The sequence below is a fragment of the Rattus rattus genome, chromosome 6 (genome assembly GCF_011064425.1).
Source record: "Rattus rattus isolate New Zealand chromosome 6, Rrattus_CSIRO_v1, whole genome shotgun sequence".
NCBI lineage: Eukaryota > Metazoa > Chordata > Mammalia > Rodentia > Muridae > Rattus > Rattus rattus.
In genome coordinates, this window is record NC_046159.1 from 95,602,786 (window position 1) to 95,619,732 (window position 16,947).

The following is a 16,947-nucleotide window of genomic DNA, read 5'->3' on the forward strand; positions in this document are numbered from 1 at the left end:
GCCACTATGTAGTTGCTAGGACTTGAACTAAGGACATCTGGAAGAACAGCCAGTGCTCTTAACCACTAAGCCATGTCTCCAGTTCTGAGGTTCTTAGCACATATGTAGAAGAGGACTGCCTAGTCTGGCCTCAGTGGGAAAAGACATTCCTAATTCTCAAGAGGCCAGGGAGCAGGAAGGTCTAGTAGGACCTCTTGGAGCCTGGGGAGGAGGAATGGGATAAGGAACTGTGTGGGGTGGTGGGGTATTGAGGAGTGTGTGGCAACAGCTGGATTGTAAATAAATAAAATAATAAAGATAAGCATATTAATTGAAAATACGTATATGTCAATGTGTATGTCACTAATCTTTCTCAAACATGCTGCTTCCCCTGACTCTCTTTTGCTACATTCTTTTTTTTTTCTTTATTAACTTGAGTATTTTTTTTTTTTTTTTTTTATTAACTTGAGTATTTCTTCTGTACATTTGGCAAACATCCCCTTCCCTCCCCCCCCTTCCTTATGGGTGTTCCCCTCCCCCCCTCCCCCCCTTGCCCCCCCCCCCCCCCAGGCTCCTGTTCCCTTGGGGGTTCCGTCTTACCCGGACCCCGGGCTTCCCCCTCCCCTGGGGCCCTTACTAGGCTATTCATTTGCAACTTATGAGGTCAGAGTCCAGGGTCAGTCCATGTATAGTCTTTGGGTAGTGGCTTAGTCCCTGGAAGCTCTGGTTGGTTGGCATTGTTGTTCATATGGGGTTTGAGCCCTTTCAAGCTCTTCCAGTCCTTTCTCTGATTCCTTCAACGGGGGTCCCGTTCTCAGTTCACTGGTTTGCTGCTGGCATTCGCCTATGTATTTGCTGTATTCTGGCTGTGTCTCTCAGGAGAGATATACATCCAGTAACTGTTGGCCTGTGCTTCTTTGCTTCATGCATCTTGTCTAATTGGGTGGCTGTATATGTATGGGACACATGTGGGGCAGGCTCTGAATGGGTGTTCCTTTTGCCTCTGTTTTAATCTTTGCCTCCCTATTCCTTGCCAAGGGTATTCTTGTTCCCCTTTTAAAGAAGTGAAGCATTCGCATTTTGATCATCCGTCTTGAGTTTCGTGTGTTCTGTGCATTAGGGCAATTCAAGCATTTGGGCTAATAGCCACTTATCAATGAGTTTTGCTATATTCTTGATGAATATATGTTTGTGTGAGCATTATTAAATTCATGATGGCAGAATACTGTACGTAGATGCCTTGTTTTTCAAGACAAGATCTTGTCTAAGGCTAACTCATCTGACTGGCCAGAAAGCCCAGCCCAGCTATTTCTGTCAACACAGTGCTTAGATTTTTAATATGTGCCTTTATGTCTTTATATTCTTAAAAATCATTGTTTATTGTTGATACTACAATATAATTTACACCACTTGTCCCTTCCCTCCCTCGAAACCCACCCATATAAGTCTCCTTGTAAATTCACAGGTTATTTTATTTCATTAATTGTCACACACACACACACACACACACAGCTGCTAAGTCTGTGTAATGTTAACAGATGTCTGTTCTGAGGAGGTTACATCCATAAAGTCCAAACAACTTGACCTTTTCAATCTGAGCTGAACAAAGAAACAACAAAGATATGCTAAAATGGACAAGTTGGGGACAAGCTCAGGAGGCCTCATCCCTACATAAAGGGACAACTAATGAAAGCCAAAAATAGAAGTCTTCCCCAGAAAAGAGGACAATAACTAGTTTTCTGATATAAAGAGGCCTGAATATTTTTCTTTTTAGCTTGAATTTTAAGGATCAAATTTAAGTCCTCATGCTTAGAAGTCAATGACTTTTAGTTCTCTGTAGACCCTTTGTAAATATTTTTTATTAAATGGCTGTCTCAAGAATAATTCCAGGAAGCTGACACTTCAGGCAGTTCTAAGATTTGTGTGGTTCTAGCAGTCATCCCTTTTGTCCTTTGAATTCAATATGTAGAAACAAACACAGTATGAGATATCCTGTAAATACTATAATTATAAACATACAAATGAATAGAGAACAAGTCCAAAGGCTTTCAAGAAAGCAGTACTGATGTCAATTTAATGGACAAAATTTGTTTGCAAGATTCAGAAATCACTCTTTGAAAGTAGGTATATAAGTCTAATTTTGCCCACTTTGTTCTACAGTTTTGCTCCCATAATAGCATATGTTTAAATGCCAGGGACATATATTTGAACCAATCATGTAATTTTTGTAAAACTGTTTCAGTTCATTGCATACATTAATTTGTAACATTAAATCTGTTATTGTGACATGAAAGCTACTAAAATTGTAGTTATAAAGAATAGATAATAAATGAAATTCCACAAGGTGTTGTGTTTCACATTTAGCAATCAGATGGAAGTGTCATTTAAAGTTCCTGTCCTGACACTATTCTATGGAGTGCAATCCTGTGCAATATGTTTCTTTCCTTTTGGCTTTTCAATTGTTATGGCCATTCTTGTTTTAACATGGGACTTTTCCAACATGACACCTATGTACATATACATTTTGTTGAAACTGATAAAATGTTGCAATTTTTGTACTCATGATTACAATGTTTGTTGGTATGAAAAAATGAAGAAATTTATAATCGTTGGTACAATTTAACCATATGCAATTAGAGACACAAATTCAACATGGCAATCACCTCTTTAGACTAAAATTTACAGATTTGTGAGTTTAACAAAACCTGTATAGAAAGAAGTGTAAGGTTCATTTGGTGAATATAAGTAAGTGTACATTTTAATGTTTTATCTTAAGAAATATGTTAATTCTTGGAATCATATTATATTGATACATAATTATCACTAAGAAGTAAACACTCTGGGGTTGGGGATTTAGCTCAGTGGTAGAACGCTTGCCTAGCAAGCACAAGGCCCTGGGTTCGGTCCTCAGCTCCAGAAAAAAAAAAGAAGTAAACACTCTAAATACTAATCTTATATATAAGTATCATTGATATTTTATAAAGTTGACTATTAGGTCAATAATAATTATTTTAAACCATAGAATCCTAAGTAAAAGTACTGCTTGATATTTCAGGATTATAAATTTTCTCAGTATAGGATAGCAATTCATGTAGGTAAGAAGTAGATTAAATTAAAAACAGTAAGTTTTAAAGCTTTTCAGATCTTTCTACATTGAGAATTCTAATCGAGAGATAACAGATGGATTTCATCTGGTGAATCCAATGAAATCAGTATAGTGTCCAGTAGTGTAAGAATTGACCATTGAGAATTAGTTCAGTTGATGTAATATCTTCCTTATACTCAGACCAAGAGGAAATGGAGGTATACTCCACACAAAGTATGAATTTTGAGAAAATTAAATCCCATAAGTTTGCAGTGAGCAATAGCTGAAAGAATGATTATAAAAAACATAGACAGATTAACAGCGTTACAAAGGATCAGGGGTGGATAATATGTATAAAGTTTGAAAGGTGAGTCAAGCATTATATTGCATGAATTTATTCAAATACCCAATAATCAGAGGTAGCCAAACCCTCTTGATTTAAGGTCAGCCTGATCAGTCAAGGCTACATAATGAGACCCTCTCTCGAATCCCCCAAAAACTCCAAATATAAAAATAAGTTAAGATAGACACACACAGACATACACACAACGTCTCCACCTGATTTTTAAGTATTATTCTATAGTTACTACAGTTACTGTTCTATAGTGTAGTAATATTATAGTTATGATTATATATCATAATTTTAGAATATAAATGAAACAGTAAAATGTCATTACTTTGACAATAATAACCCACCTACTAGAATTTTATACAAAATACATATGCTTGCGAGTTATGTCTAAAGCTTTTGCATCACTTATTAACTCTTGAAGGAACTTTATATGCACAATAATTTTGCCCACTCTCATATTTAACTTGTATAAGGATTGAAGTATTTCACTGAAACAATGCTTTGTATAAGAATTCGAGCAACTATATGGACTAAGGCTAGCACAAAAGAGGCCCTGAACATACTTATTCAATCAAATGGTTGGGGAATTATCAGTCTTCCATACCACAGTTTGATATTTCACTTAAAATAATAGATACATATTCATCTGTTCCCAAGACAATAGCCATGATATGTATAAATATATTTTGTACTTCTTGTATTATATTTGGAGGTAACTTCTTATTGTTGCATAAAGAGTAACTATTATCACTATTTTAATTAACAATCTATATTCATTAAAAAAATCATTTGGGGGAGTATATTTTGCCCACATTTAGACCTAAGTGTCATGGAGATTCCAATCTAGTCCACAATTGTAAGGTATGTAATGGGAGTAACTTGACCTTCTACTATCACAAGAGAAACAGTAAAATGTGTTTCTACAAAATTACAGAGGCTGGGAAATTATAAGATCATATGATTGACCACAAAATGCTAGACTGCTGATAATAGAAGGACATTAGTACAGATAGATTATAGTGTAAAAATGTTGAACTACAATGAGATGACATGAAGTGACAGGGAAGAATAGAGTAATAAATCAATACAATAGGATTTGCATTAAAAGGTGAAATTTCTTTTTACAGTTTCATTAGACTGTAAGTTAGTAAATTAATTATGCAAAATATTGTGGAGATTCTTCAAAAACATTAAAGAGTATAATATCTTATGGTGCAGCAATTGGTCTCCCAGCTATATATCCCAAACAAACAAAAGTCTATATTAAGTAGACATATACTTTCAAGTTTTTGTAACACATTGTAACACTATTCATAATATTTAAATAATAAGAACAATGTAAATTACCATTGGAAGTTGATATATAAAAATAATGTGTGCATATGCACAAAGAAATAACATGTTGCAATAAAACGAAAGGAATGGTATCATTTGTAACAGTATTGATGGAACTGGAGCATCTTATGTTAACTGACATAATACAGGTATCAAACAAGTATTACATGGGAAATCAAGAGTTAATCACAAAGATTTTGAGAGGTTGTAGGACATAATTGAGTTTGGTGATACAGTAGGATAACTCCACATAGCAATAATGTAACTGGAGAGCAATTCTGGTTTCAGGTATTTCAGGTAATTATTCATATTTATTTATATCATCACAATTTGTTTGAGTCAGATCTGTTAATGGAATATAAGCATTATAGAGCATACAAGTATCAAAACTAATAATTACAATAATAAATTTGTGTTGTTATATATCATAAGAACACATTTAAAGCAAAGATATTAAGGAAGGAACTTATTTAAACAGTTATTTTTATTTGACTGTCACTGATAAACCTGAGGCAAGATTAGAAGCTAGAAGCTTGTGGAAATCTGCAGAGTTATGACTTCAGGGAAATGCTAAAATGTGACTGTATCACCATGTTAGAAATCAGGGTCAGGAAACAAATATATATGCTCAAAAACAGAATACAAATGTTCTTCCTTCCAGTGATACAAATGTCTCAAAAGATGGTTTACACATTAAGTAATATGAAATTAAATTAAAAGACAGCTTATAAACTTAGAAAATGTCAATAATACTTTAAATTTGGGATATAATTTGTAAACTCAACTTTTAGGACATATTGAGATTTGATTTTAATCAGATTTTAGACGTTCCTGACAAAGTAGTTTAATATTCTGCATAATTATAAATAAATGTTTGCCTAACAGTAATGATAGCACAAAGAAGATTAAAGATAAAATTGTAAAGGTCCTGAGAAGTAAAGCAAATCATACTTAATTCTCTTATAATAACAGATCTGATACTGTGGTTAGTGTCACATAGTTTGTGTATTGTCAGCTAATATAAATTGAAATGATCACAGAATAAAACAACGTGACTAGAAAATCAAATCCTGGAAATATTGAGACAGTAGGACTTTTCCCATTATATTTAAGGAAGCTGTCAATGAAAAATTCAAAGGCCACATTTATATGAACTGAAATTCAAAATTACTTAGCGAATTTGAGCAGTATTTACTCTTAGCTAGCTGCACTATGGAGATTTCAAAAGCTTAGGAACAGCTCATGCTACCAGCTTAGACAATGCACTTAATCCATTATGGGCCTCAGTTTTCTTAGCTGTACATAGTAATATTTCTGTAAGGACTGGGGGACAAATACATTGTATCTTGTTGTATCTTTCCTGAACTTAGCATCTAACAATATTTACTAATACTTGGAGTTGTTATTAAAGGCATTCATTTGATTCAGAATATGTTTTTCTGTGTCTCTGTGTCTCTGTGTCTCTGTGTCTCTGTCTCTCTCTCTCTGTGTATATGTGTGTGTGTGTGTGTGTGAGAGAGAGAGAGAGAGAGAGAGAATATAGATCTCAATCACACAATTACTCAAGAAAAGAAACATAAAATGTATATGTAACAACCAACCCAGTCTTTAGAATCAACTCCACACAAGAAAAATTGTAAGCCAATAGAATGTAAGCCACATCATAATATGATATGGTTTGTTACTTTCTCCCAATGAAAGCAATAACCATAGCTAGGATAAGCATAATCATTTGTATCTTTAACATAGTACTGTAGTGAGTACATGGTTGTGATGCAAGGAAGGAAATGAATGGGGAGAAATGATGTCATATTTTAATTTCAAAACCCAAAAGTAAAACTAAAATTTATATTTTCTCTCTTTTCTTGTTTCTTTCCTTCTTTTCTTCTTTCTTTCTCTCTTCTTTCCTTCTTTCCTTCCAACCTTTCTTTCTGTCTTGACACAGGGTCTCACTCTATTCTCCGGCTATCCTGAAATTCACTATATAGACCAGGCTATCCTTGAACTAAAAAATTCCAAATGCCTCTCTCTCCCATGTGCTGTAATTAAAGGTGTATGCTAGCACACCGGGCTAAACATTGTATTCCTCTTTAAGGTAAGATCCAAAAGTGAAAAATGAGATTGGTCTCTATTTGCCTAAAGTACTGATTTTTTTGAGTAATTTATGAGAACTAGGGAAGTCTTTGAGACTTTGTAAAATGTTATTCTTGAAGATTTCATTATTACTGTCATGAAACACTCCCACATATAAGGAATAATATAATGTTGTCTTTGTATGAGAAAGTACAGTGTTTATCCAATTACTTATGTGATAAGCACTATTTTGATAACTAATAAAAGTTGCTTGGAAACCTACCAGTTGCTGATGTTAGGAGTAGAATGCAACCTTTCTTATGGGAACATGATTGGCTATTTCCTACACCATGCTGTGGAGGAGACGTTAGCCATATCCTGCCTCGAGTATTTGTGGCTAGGGGAACTCAAGTAGAAAAAAATAATTCCTGAATTAAAGTTGCTTGTTCATTTTAAAATAATTTTTCTTTTATTATTCTCAAAACCAGATATTCCAAATACTAATAACCTAATTCCCTTATTTAGTTATCCGAATATAATCTTCTTGAGATGTTATTTTATGTTTCTGGATATATTTATTTTGAACTAAAAATATATAAAATATATTTCATGAAATTGTAAAGTTCTGCTTAATGTTTAAGATGAGTTTAGGCAATGTAAAGCACAAGAGGCCATTGTCTGCTCGGTGACCTGCAAACTTGAAAACAAACAATGCCCCTAAATGAAGGTAACATTTGGCAACACGCCATTGGCTAAACTAGTCTTCCATTTCTGAATACTCTTCAATGTCTGAAAAAATAGGCAAAAAGATGTTTAACAGTAGATGTTATATATTTTTGCAAACCTAAAAATTCAATTGAATCATTTTTGCAAACCTAATAATTCAATTGAATAGTAGCTACCTAGGAAAAAGAATTAGCAGTGTCTTTGTATTTAATCAGCCTACATTTTGCATGAGTTCAAAATCACTAAGCCCATATGAGTTACAAAAGACACCTTAAGTGTTCAGATGATAAAAATTCAGATGCAGTGCTTTATCTGTTAATTTGTGATGCTTCTCTACATCAAAGGCTGTTTCATTCAGACTGTGCACATGTACTTTTGTCTGTGCATAGCTTTCAAATAATAGTATTACAGAAAGGCAAAGATGATGTGGTCGCGGTGGTTAGTGGGAAATTGTGGCACACAGAAAACTTTTTCTTTCACATATTATTCCAACATGACATTATGACAGGGAGGTGAGTAAATCCTTGTCGAATTTCATTAAAGTTTATATAACTCAATTCTAACTTAGCTGCACCACACAGCACAGCCCAGGCTTAGCAAATCTGACAGTGCGTATGTAGGTCACACCTCTATTGCCTGTTATTTCCTGAGATTCACATCGCAGCCCACCATCTCAGTGCAAATAACAAAAGGAATGGATATACCAGAAAGGACAGAACACTGAACAAGCAAAACATTGTCTATGTTTATGGATGTTTTCCTACTTAAACATTCCAATGGTTCATTTTTTACTGTCCTAATTGTTCACACATTAAAAATATAATCACTATTTGTATTTATGAGGGCATTTCACACAAACTCAAATCAGAAGGAAACTGTGGACGGTAGCTCTCAGGAGCCCTTCTATATTTCTTCCACACTTTTACGGTGTACCAAAAATATGTTATCTTCAGCAAGCCAACTCAGGGCCAATGCCTACATCTTTATTTCCATATTTCCTACTATCAGGGGAGGTTTAAAAGTCCGGAGTGTTCTATATAAAAAAGTTCAGATACTTCAAGCTGTTAGTAAGATTCGTCTGCCACCTAAATGAACTAAGCCAGAGTTTAAAGCATTCCGTAAACGAAATTTTCAACGGAGGCAATAATCAACTTTGATTTCAAAGTATGGCTATGGTGTTTGTCACAGGATATATGGATGGGAGTAACAGGGTCTTCACAGTTGCATGGAAAGGAGAAGGGGCATAAAAGTGAACATGAAGTACTGGGTCGGTAAAGTTGTGGACTTTGCCTGTGACATAAATACGATGGAAGTTCAAAGTGAACCTGCAGGGACCATCCGTCCACCAGGCTGTGTGGTAAATGGCAACATTATTCACTCTGGATAGGAAAGTGCTTTTCCCCCAAAAAAATATCATTAATAGGATCATGCAGAAGGAAAGCATGAATGGGACACCCAGGAAGTCACATAAAAACTGAAATTCTCCTGCCATGTATGACATGAGAAAAACAAACACTACTCAGTCCTTGATTCCAAAGCCTGCTGAAATTTTCTCATACTAATTTTCTTCAACTATAAACAATAACTATGAAAATTTGTCACTATTTTGCACAGTAATCAAAATTCCCTTCCCTGTTTGAATTCTTGATCAGAAAAGCATTTGGATGGAGCTCAAATATTAACTTCTATATAGTTATGGATGGAACAGAGACAAGAAGGTTACATGTGAGGCAATTGGGTTCATTAATCTTCATCCGAACACTCAACAGACTCTCCAGCTATTGGAAGAACAAATCAGCATGATTTTCCTCACACTACCACTCTTATGGCAGAGGTGAGCACTTCTCGTGTACCTCCCTACTGAACAGGGCTTTTCTGCGGACAGCCTGGCATGAATGAGGGAAGAGGCTTCACATATCTGCCTGACATGCACCTAACCTGGAAAGCAAGAGGAAATCATTGGCTTTGAATCTGAGTGCTTCAAGTATAGTTTCTATTCCCTCCGATAAAACTATTATGAGCAAGAAACAGGTTATATTTCCGCATTCTAATGTCCAGACTGTGTTAGAAGTAATCTTATTATTTAACTTAAATTATTAAGTCATAAATGTCATTTCAGGAATATTCATGTATATGTAAAAAAAAGCAAAAATAAAAATGTAACTTCTGAACAACTCCATACACATGTATCATAAATTTCTGATACTTGCTTTTTAAAAACACATCTCTATGGAGATGCTGGTAGCATTCATTGTAAGTTAATTATATCGACAAAAATATAAAATTTACCTCACACACAACTGTTTTTATTAGTTTACAAGATCGTGTCCTCTCTTATTTACTTTAGAAATAATATAAAATAAAGCATTTTTTAAATCCAAGCCAACATGGGGAAAATATGTATAGATGCTGCATTTCTTCATTTGTTAATATTAATCACTATACAAACAACACACATCTGTTTGTCCTTTATTAATTTAAATTATAATGTAATTACCTTGTTTCTCCATTCTCTCTCCTCTCTTCAAATCCCCCTTTATACACTATAACTCTCCTTTAAATTCATGGCATCTTTTTTAATAACTGCTATTATACATATACATGTACTATATATATATGTATATATATAGATGATGGATGGATAGATGGATAGATAGATAGATAGATAGATAGATAGATAGATAGATAGATAGATAAAGTTAATGTAACTGAGTTGGTCCATTAATGTTACACATATGTATGTTTTCAGGGATGAAGTACTTGGCACTAGACAACTGATTGTTGTACTCTTTCCTGGAAGGGACTATCTCTTCTGCATCCAGCTATCTTCAGTTGTCTATAGTTGCTAGTATAAGGTTGCGACCTTGCAGGCTTTTCCCCATCCACTTTGCCATGTCCTTGGTGTTGTTTAAATTTATTCTTACAGTTTTATAGCACTTTTGTGTCTGGGTGGCTTGGTGTGCACGTTTACAGTCATTCACATGTGGGCCTCTGTATATGGAAGCCAGTCTTTATTGTTTGCTATTGCTATTGACTCTCTGTAGCTCACTGAACTTGTAGCTCAGTGATTGGCTACATTGTGTGTCTAGTAGTGCCTGGAAATCTACCTGTTTTCATTACACCAGCAGTAGGTTAATAGATGTGCACTATGAAATCTGTATTTATGTCGGTCCTGGACATTACAACTCAGATCATCTTGCTTGCACAAGATGTAGTTTGGCAACTCAGCAATTTCTCTAGCCTATATTTAAGATTTTTAATAAGATTAAGGACTAGAGTTTGCTTAAGAATTTTAAGCAGGGAATGTAGATATATACTGTATTTGTAAAAAAAAATAAATATATCATTTTTAAATGAAAATTGATTAGATACCATAGGCCTTTTATCTTTCAATCAGTATAAAATTTATCAGAAAGGCTTATTCATTCACTTTTAAAGATGTAAAGTAATTTTTGCTAATAGAATTTATCAATTCAAACAAATGAAATAGAAGTTTAAAGAAATTATAGAACCTAAAAATTGGTGCTACTCAAAATAATAAAGAATATACATTGTATACATATATATATATACATATATATATAATATATGCTTGAAGATATAGTGTACATAAAACTTTGAAACTCTCACAAATGATTAATTATACATGTATAAATGCATATATTTCTCTCCATATATGTCCAAATCAGATTATATGAAAATTGTATTAATATATGAAAGTATATTTTTATGAAAATTAGTCCTCCCTTGTGGTATTAAAACATAAGAATTACCATACATTGAGTATAGGTGTTAATGCCTATAAAGAAAGATATGTATTTAACTCTGATCAGTTAACAGTTTTTTTCCTACTGATTTGCATTATCTAAAAATAATATAACCCTTCCTTCTATGAGTCCTGTTTCTCAAAAGCATGTTCTCAGTTAATTTTTTTTTTTGCTAACAAAATCATTCTTCTGTTTGAACTAGAAGCATTATAATGACATTTGATTTCATATTATTTTGGCTGATTATATTTGAAAATACCACTTAGAGGAAAAATATATGACTTCAGTAAAAAGTGATCTATAAACTATTCTCATATTTTTATGACAGCCACTTGAAACTATACAGGAAAAGGCCTAGCTATGACCTTAATGGTAAAATAAAATTTTTAAATGTTGTTACAAAGATTAAATATGTATACATTTACATTTCTATTGATATCTATTTGATTTCATATGTTATATGTTTCTATATTATATGATATATATTTAAACCACATATGAGCATGTACATACTTAATCTAACAGTATATTTATGAGATTATTTAAATACATGAAAAACTCATTTTGCAATGTGAGTCAGGTAAATCATGTGAGAATGGCTCCATGAGAATCATATAAATTAGCTTTTATTGGTAAATACTTACATAAGCAAAAATTCTGTAATATTTAAGGATCAAACTTACTAAGTCCTAGTTTAAGCCCCTTATCATTTAGGGCAGCTCTGTAAGTCTTAAAAGCATGGTCTAATCAATTTACCCCCTAGTGGTGAAGTGTTCCTTCTGAGTTTCTCATAGGAGCCTTCACAAGAAAGGAAGCACATACATCTCAGACCACGATTGCATCATTCTTATTATCACAGATAAATAGATCATATTTGATTCGATCAAAAAGCTAAGTTTCTTTTAATTTAAATTGAAATGCATAAAACACAGGATGTGGAACCTATATGAACATGCCCAGATCAGCAAAAAGAAAAACGCATTAAACCAGGGTATGCTGGAAATGTATAATAGAAAACTCAAACTATTAATCATCTATATGAGAATGCCTCTCTATACTACAAAGTTACTCTGAAGCAGAATGTTTGAGCATAGCCATCGTATTTTCCAAACACAGACTACATGGACTCTTCGTTTTACAGTTTTCTACTACTTTCTGTGTCATGATGACCCCTCCTGGTTGAGATGTTCATTAACTTAGATTCATGGAGTTACAATTTTTCTGCTTTATGCATTTCTACGTATTAAAAACATAACTATCATGCAGTGTTTCAAAATATAACACAAAATGCATATTTTTCATTATGCAAAAATAAATTTGAGAATTCCATATCATCAGTAAATTTAGGTATCATTCATTACCATCCTCACTCTGATGTTTTAGGCAACTTTTGCTGTGTTTCAGAGTTTGTATTCATATATAATAAAACATTATCTTAACCTAATATATTTTAATTATTTAGGTTTTGTAATAACAATTAAATGAACCCTAAAGCTCAAACACAAGAATTTTAAACATATTGACCTTGGTGTTGTTCTTCACTGAATTCCAAGTAGCAAAAGCTAAGCTCATATTTCTGAAATAACTTTGAATCTTTGAACTATACCAATGCAATAAGGGCAAATATAAAATTCTGGATGCATAGTGAATGATTCAGATCGATCCGTTTCTACTCAGACACACAGAAAGATGAGATACAGAATTCTGGAAGCTACTGGGAAATAAGGACTCTAACAGGAAAGTACAACGTATTTTAACTTTTAGTAAGTCTATACAAAACGTGGAAGCCAATCCCATCCCACTGTACAAGCATATTTTAAAGTGAAAGTTAAAATTCCATCAACATAACTTACTAAAGGTAGCTTTACAATTTCCATTTAAGTCTATACATTCAACACAGATAAAAAATGGCACATATTTTAAGGTTTGTGTAAATTTTGAGAATAAATAAAAGTTTCAAGTTCACTAAAACGTAGTTATGTTCTTTTTTGCATCTCTTTCTCCAAGCAACGCAAAAGAATCTCATGAAGGATACTTGGAAATATGTCCAAATACTACTAATCATAGCACTGGTGATGATTGTCAATCAAAGCATTAAAAAACTATTTCATGGCTGCTGTTAATATTTTATACAGTGTAATAATTATATTAATATGGAAATACAGACAAAGGTGAACATTAATGCAGCCACAGAATCTATAAACAGGTAGGGGGTGCAAATCATGTGTGAAGCATCTAGAAACTTCTGAACTTATGTATCCTAAGTGGAGAATATTTCCCCTTGAACTCCATTCTCCTTCAACAATGGACTCACCCAATCTCACAAACAAGGCTATGCTTAGGAAAACTGTGCAAAGTGTTACAGAATCAGTCCAGCGTTTAACTCTTTCTCAGACAAAGCCAACTATACCTTTCCCCTCTTCATACACAATATAAATTTCTAAAGCAATGCATAAAATTGGCCAGATCTTCCATTTCTTCCACCCCCCTCCTTAAAAGCACAAATTTTTGAGCAGTTACATCATTTTCTTAAAAACTTTCAGACCATCTCTTATGCCATTGCACTGGCTGTCCCAAGTCCTAGCCTGCATGAGTCATGCTCATTACCCCAAACCACAAAGGAATTAGTGCAGTGTCAGTCTCGATATTAGCCTCACTTTAAAAATACATACAATTAAGGAAGGGTTAAATGAGCATTAACTTTTTAGGAGGGCCAAAGAGATTAGTAAACGCATAGGTGCCCAAACTGCTTGAAATATGTTCCTCTTTCTTCCTCAGACCAACACAAGTAAAAGCCATCAATAAAAATCAAAAACTTATGCTAGTTTTCTGTCCTAAGTAAAATGTAATCATCTCCATACTGCACTGATAAGTATCAAGAAACGGCTACTCTCGTCACTCTAACCAAGCAGTTGCGGAGCAATCTTCAAGACTAGAAACAACTTTCCAGAAGCATCCAGCACTATGAAAATCTCCACTGAACAAGGAGCTTCCTCGATTTGGAGTTTCTCTGCGGCAGTGGCTACAAACAGGAAGTATCCTACACACACACACACACACACACACACACACACATACACACATCAGGGACAAGAATTGAGAATGCACCTCAGAGTTAATACCCGGGCGCCCTTACATCAATGCGGCACTGAAGTGACTCCAGTAAGGAGCCTGGAAAGGAGAGAGCTACTTACGGAAGGAGGAGGGAGCTGTCCAGGCTCTGCAGATGAAGCTGCTGAGAATCCAGAGCGAGAGCGCTGCCCTGCAGCCTGCTCTCAGAGAAATCACCATCCTTAGCCTCCGGGCCAGTGGTACTCCAAAAGCTCGCTGCAGAGATGCAGTCTGCCTCTCTGTGAGGTTCTTGAAGTGAACCGGTCTGTCCTCAGATGCGAGAGGAAGCCAAGCTCCTCCTGCTTTGCTTCCTCTCCCCTCACCCTCTCTAGGTTCCAGTTCTGGGCTGGCAGCAGCAAGGGAGGCGCAGCCTGGCTTTCCCCTCTCTGTGGGTCTGGTCTCTTGCTCTGAGAGCCAGTGAAATGCCAGGGGAAGAAATTCAAACCGAGAAGGAATAGGAGGGGTGAGAGAGAGGAGGGGACTGACACCTACCCCGCCCTCTCTTCTGGAAAAAAAAATCAAAGGACGCGTGGGGGGAATCTGGAGAGAACTCAGACCGTAGGAAAGAACCGAGAGCGATGGGTCCGGTGATGCTGCCGTTGCCACTGCGGGCGAGCGCTTGGGTGGCCACTGGGCAGCGCGACTCAGAGGGGTTTCCAGTAGGCTGTTAGCTCCCAGGCTGAGATCAAGGATGTATGGAGCTGAGGCAAGCCCCCTGTACACGCTCGGCCTCAGCGTGGCGCGACACTAAGAAGCATCGCTGGAGAGAGAGCTCAGCAGCTACCACCGCAGCCGGGAGCTGGAGACTGCTGCCTCCAGCAGCGCCTGCAGACCCGGGCGAGCCTGGCGAAGGGAAGCTTCCCCGCTTCTTCCCTTCTTGTTCCCCCCCTCCCTCCCCGGCCCCTCCTCCTCCTCCTCCTCCTCCTCCTCCTCCTCCTCCTCCTCCTCCTCCTCCTCCTCCTCCTCCTCCTCCTCCTCCTCCTCCTCCTCCTTTTCTTTTCCTACTGCACTCCTCTTGCTGTAACAACCTTTCTGCCCTGCCTTCGTCTGCTTTGGAAGCAAAGGAGAAAAGGAAGCTAGCGGCTCAGGTCCATTAACTGGAGTCGGGGCCAAGGCTGAAGAGATGCACCTCAGTCTAAGCGGGAGGCGCTGCTGTCCGCGGTGCTGAAGTTGGTGATTTGCTGTGTAATCTAAGAACCCTGCTCCAGACCTGGCTAGTCCCTGACCCAGCAGTAGGAGGGAAAAACCTCTTGCTGGGATGCTTTCTCTTTGGCTTCTTTCCTCCCCTTCAGATAGAGATGGTACAGGCTCCCGGAGCTTAGAACTCCCAAGAACCACAATCAGGAGTCCGAAAGGCAGGTCTTCCGAGTGGTCCTAACACCAAATGACGGGTCTAAACATCCTGGCTGGCTGTAGCAGAGAAAGATAGTGTTGTTCAGATGTACCTAATTCAGATGTTTTAAATGTAATTAATTCACATTTCCATATATATATATATATATATATATATATTGATGCAGACATACATATATACACATTCACCAAACACATGCTGCTGAGAAAACCACACACCACAAACACAAACAACCCTAAAAGGAAAGGTAGAGTACATATGTTGTCAAATGATAATTACTTCAGTGTGCTTAAGTGTTGAAAGTATTAATAACTAAGAAGGTCTATAGAAATGCTGCTTTCTCTAATCATTTAGATGATTTTACTAATAATTCTCAACCTTACCCCTCAGCTCCTATCTAGCCACATTCTACACTGATTTGTTTTCCTAGCGTCCAGTTCAACTGAAGTACTTGTATTATTTTCTCCCCAAAGAATCAATCCTTTCACAGCCTTTACTAACACAATTAAGAATTATAGATCTTCTAAATACCTAATGACGTTTAGGGAGGTTTGAGGAGGAGTAACGCTGTCTTTCAGAGTTATGCAATAAACATACATTTACCTTTTGTGATAAATAAATTTTTGTGATGATTTCCCCACTCTGTGAATAGAATGTGAATTTTAATGTTATGCTTATGTCTTAGAGAGGTCTACTGTAAACAGAGCTATGTGTTCACTGCATAATCAGTATGGTGTTAAAGGGCCTGAGTCAGCATTAATTTATCTCTCCCCCGCCCCTTAATTGATTTTAAGTTCTAGTAAGAACTACAGATTGAGTAAAGTCTGTAAAAATAAAAAACACATAGTTGACCAATGATGGAGAGGAACAATATTATGCCATACGTTTTAAGTCACTCTTCTCATCATAAAATAGGGATTTGTGCAAATTAGAAAATGTCTCTTTTCTATTTGAATTCCTCGACTCTGGTATGTCAGTGAACACATTCCAGAATTCTATATACAACTCTCATCAACCAATTACAAGAGTTTAAAGGAACAGAACATAAGAAATACATTGTCAAAGAGCACAACTTTTTACAAGAGTCAATTGTTTAAGTATGTCCTTCAAGTTTAACGATTGTATTAGGTGCCACCAAGGTGGTTCTAAAGTACTTTAGGTAAAA

The 16,947-nt window shown here is 35.8% G+C and overlaps 1 protein-coding gene across 1 annotated transcript in view; it reads right to left on the reverse strand.

The window, feature by feature from the left end:
- Nucleotides 1–15,979, reverse strand: part of Cntnap2 (contactin associated protein 2) — a 2,154,251-nt gene extending 2,138,272 nt beyond the window's left edge. Inside the window, exons 1-2 of the mRNA XM_032907255.1 lie at nt 15,971–15,979; nt 14,512–15,175 (exon numbers count right to left, since the gene is read on the reverse strand). Of these exons, the coding sequence (XP_032763146.1) occupies nt 14,512–15,175; nt 15,971–15,979 (673 nt within the window). The remainder of the gene's footprint in view (nt 1–14,511; nt 15,176–15,970) is intronic.
- Between the last annotated feature and the right edge of the window lie 968 nt (nt 15,980–16,947).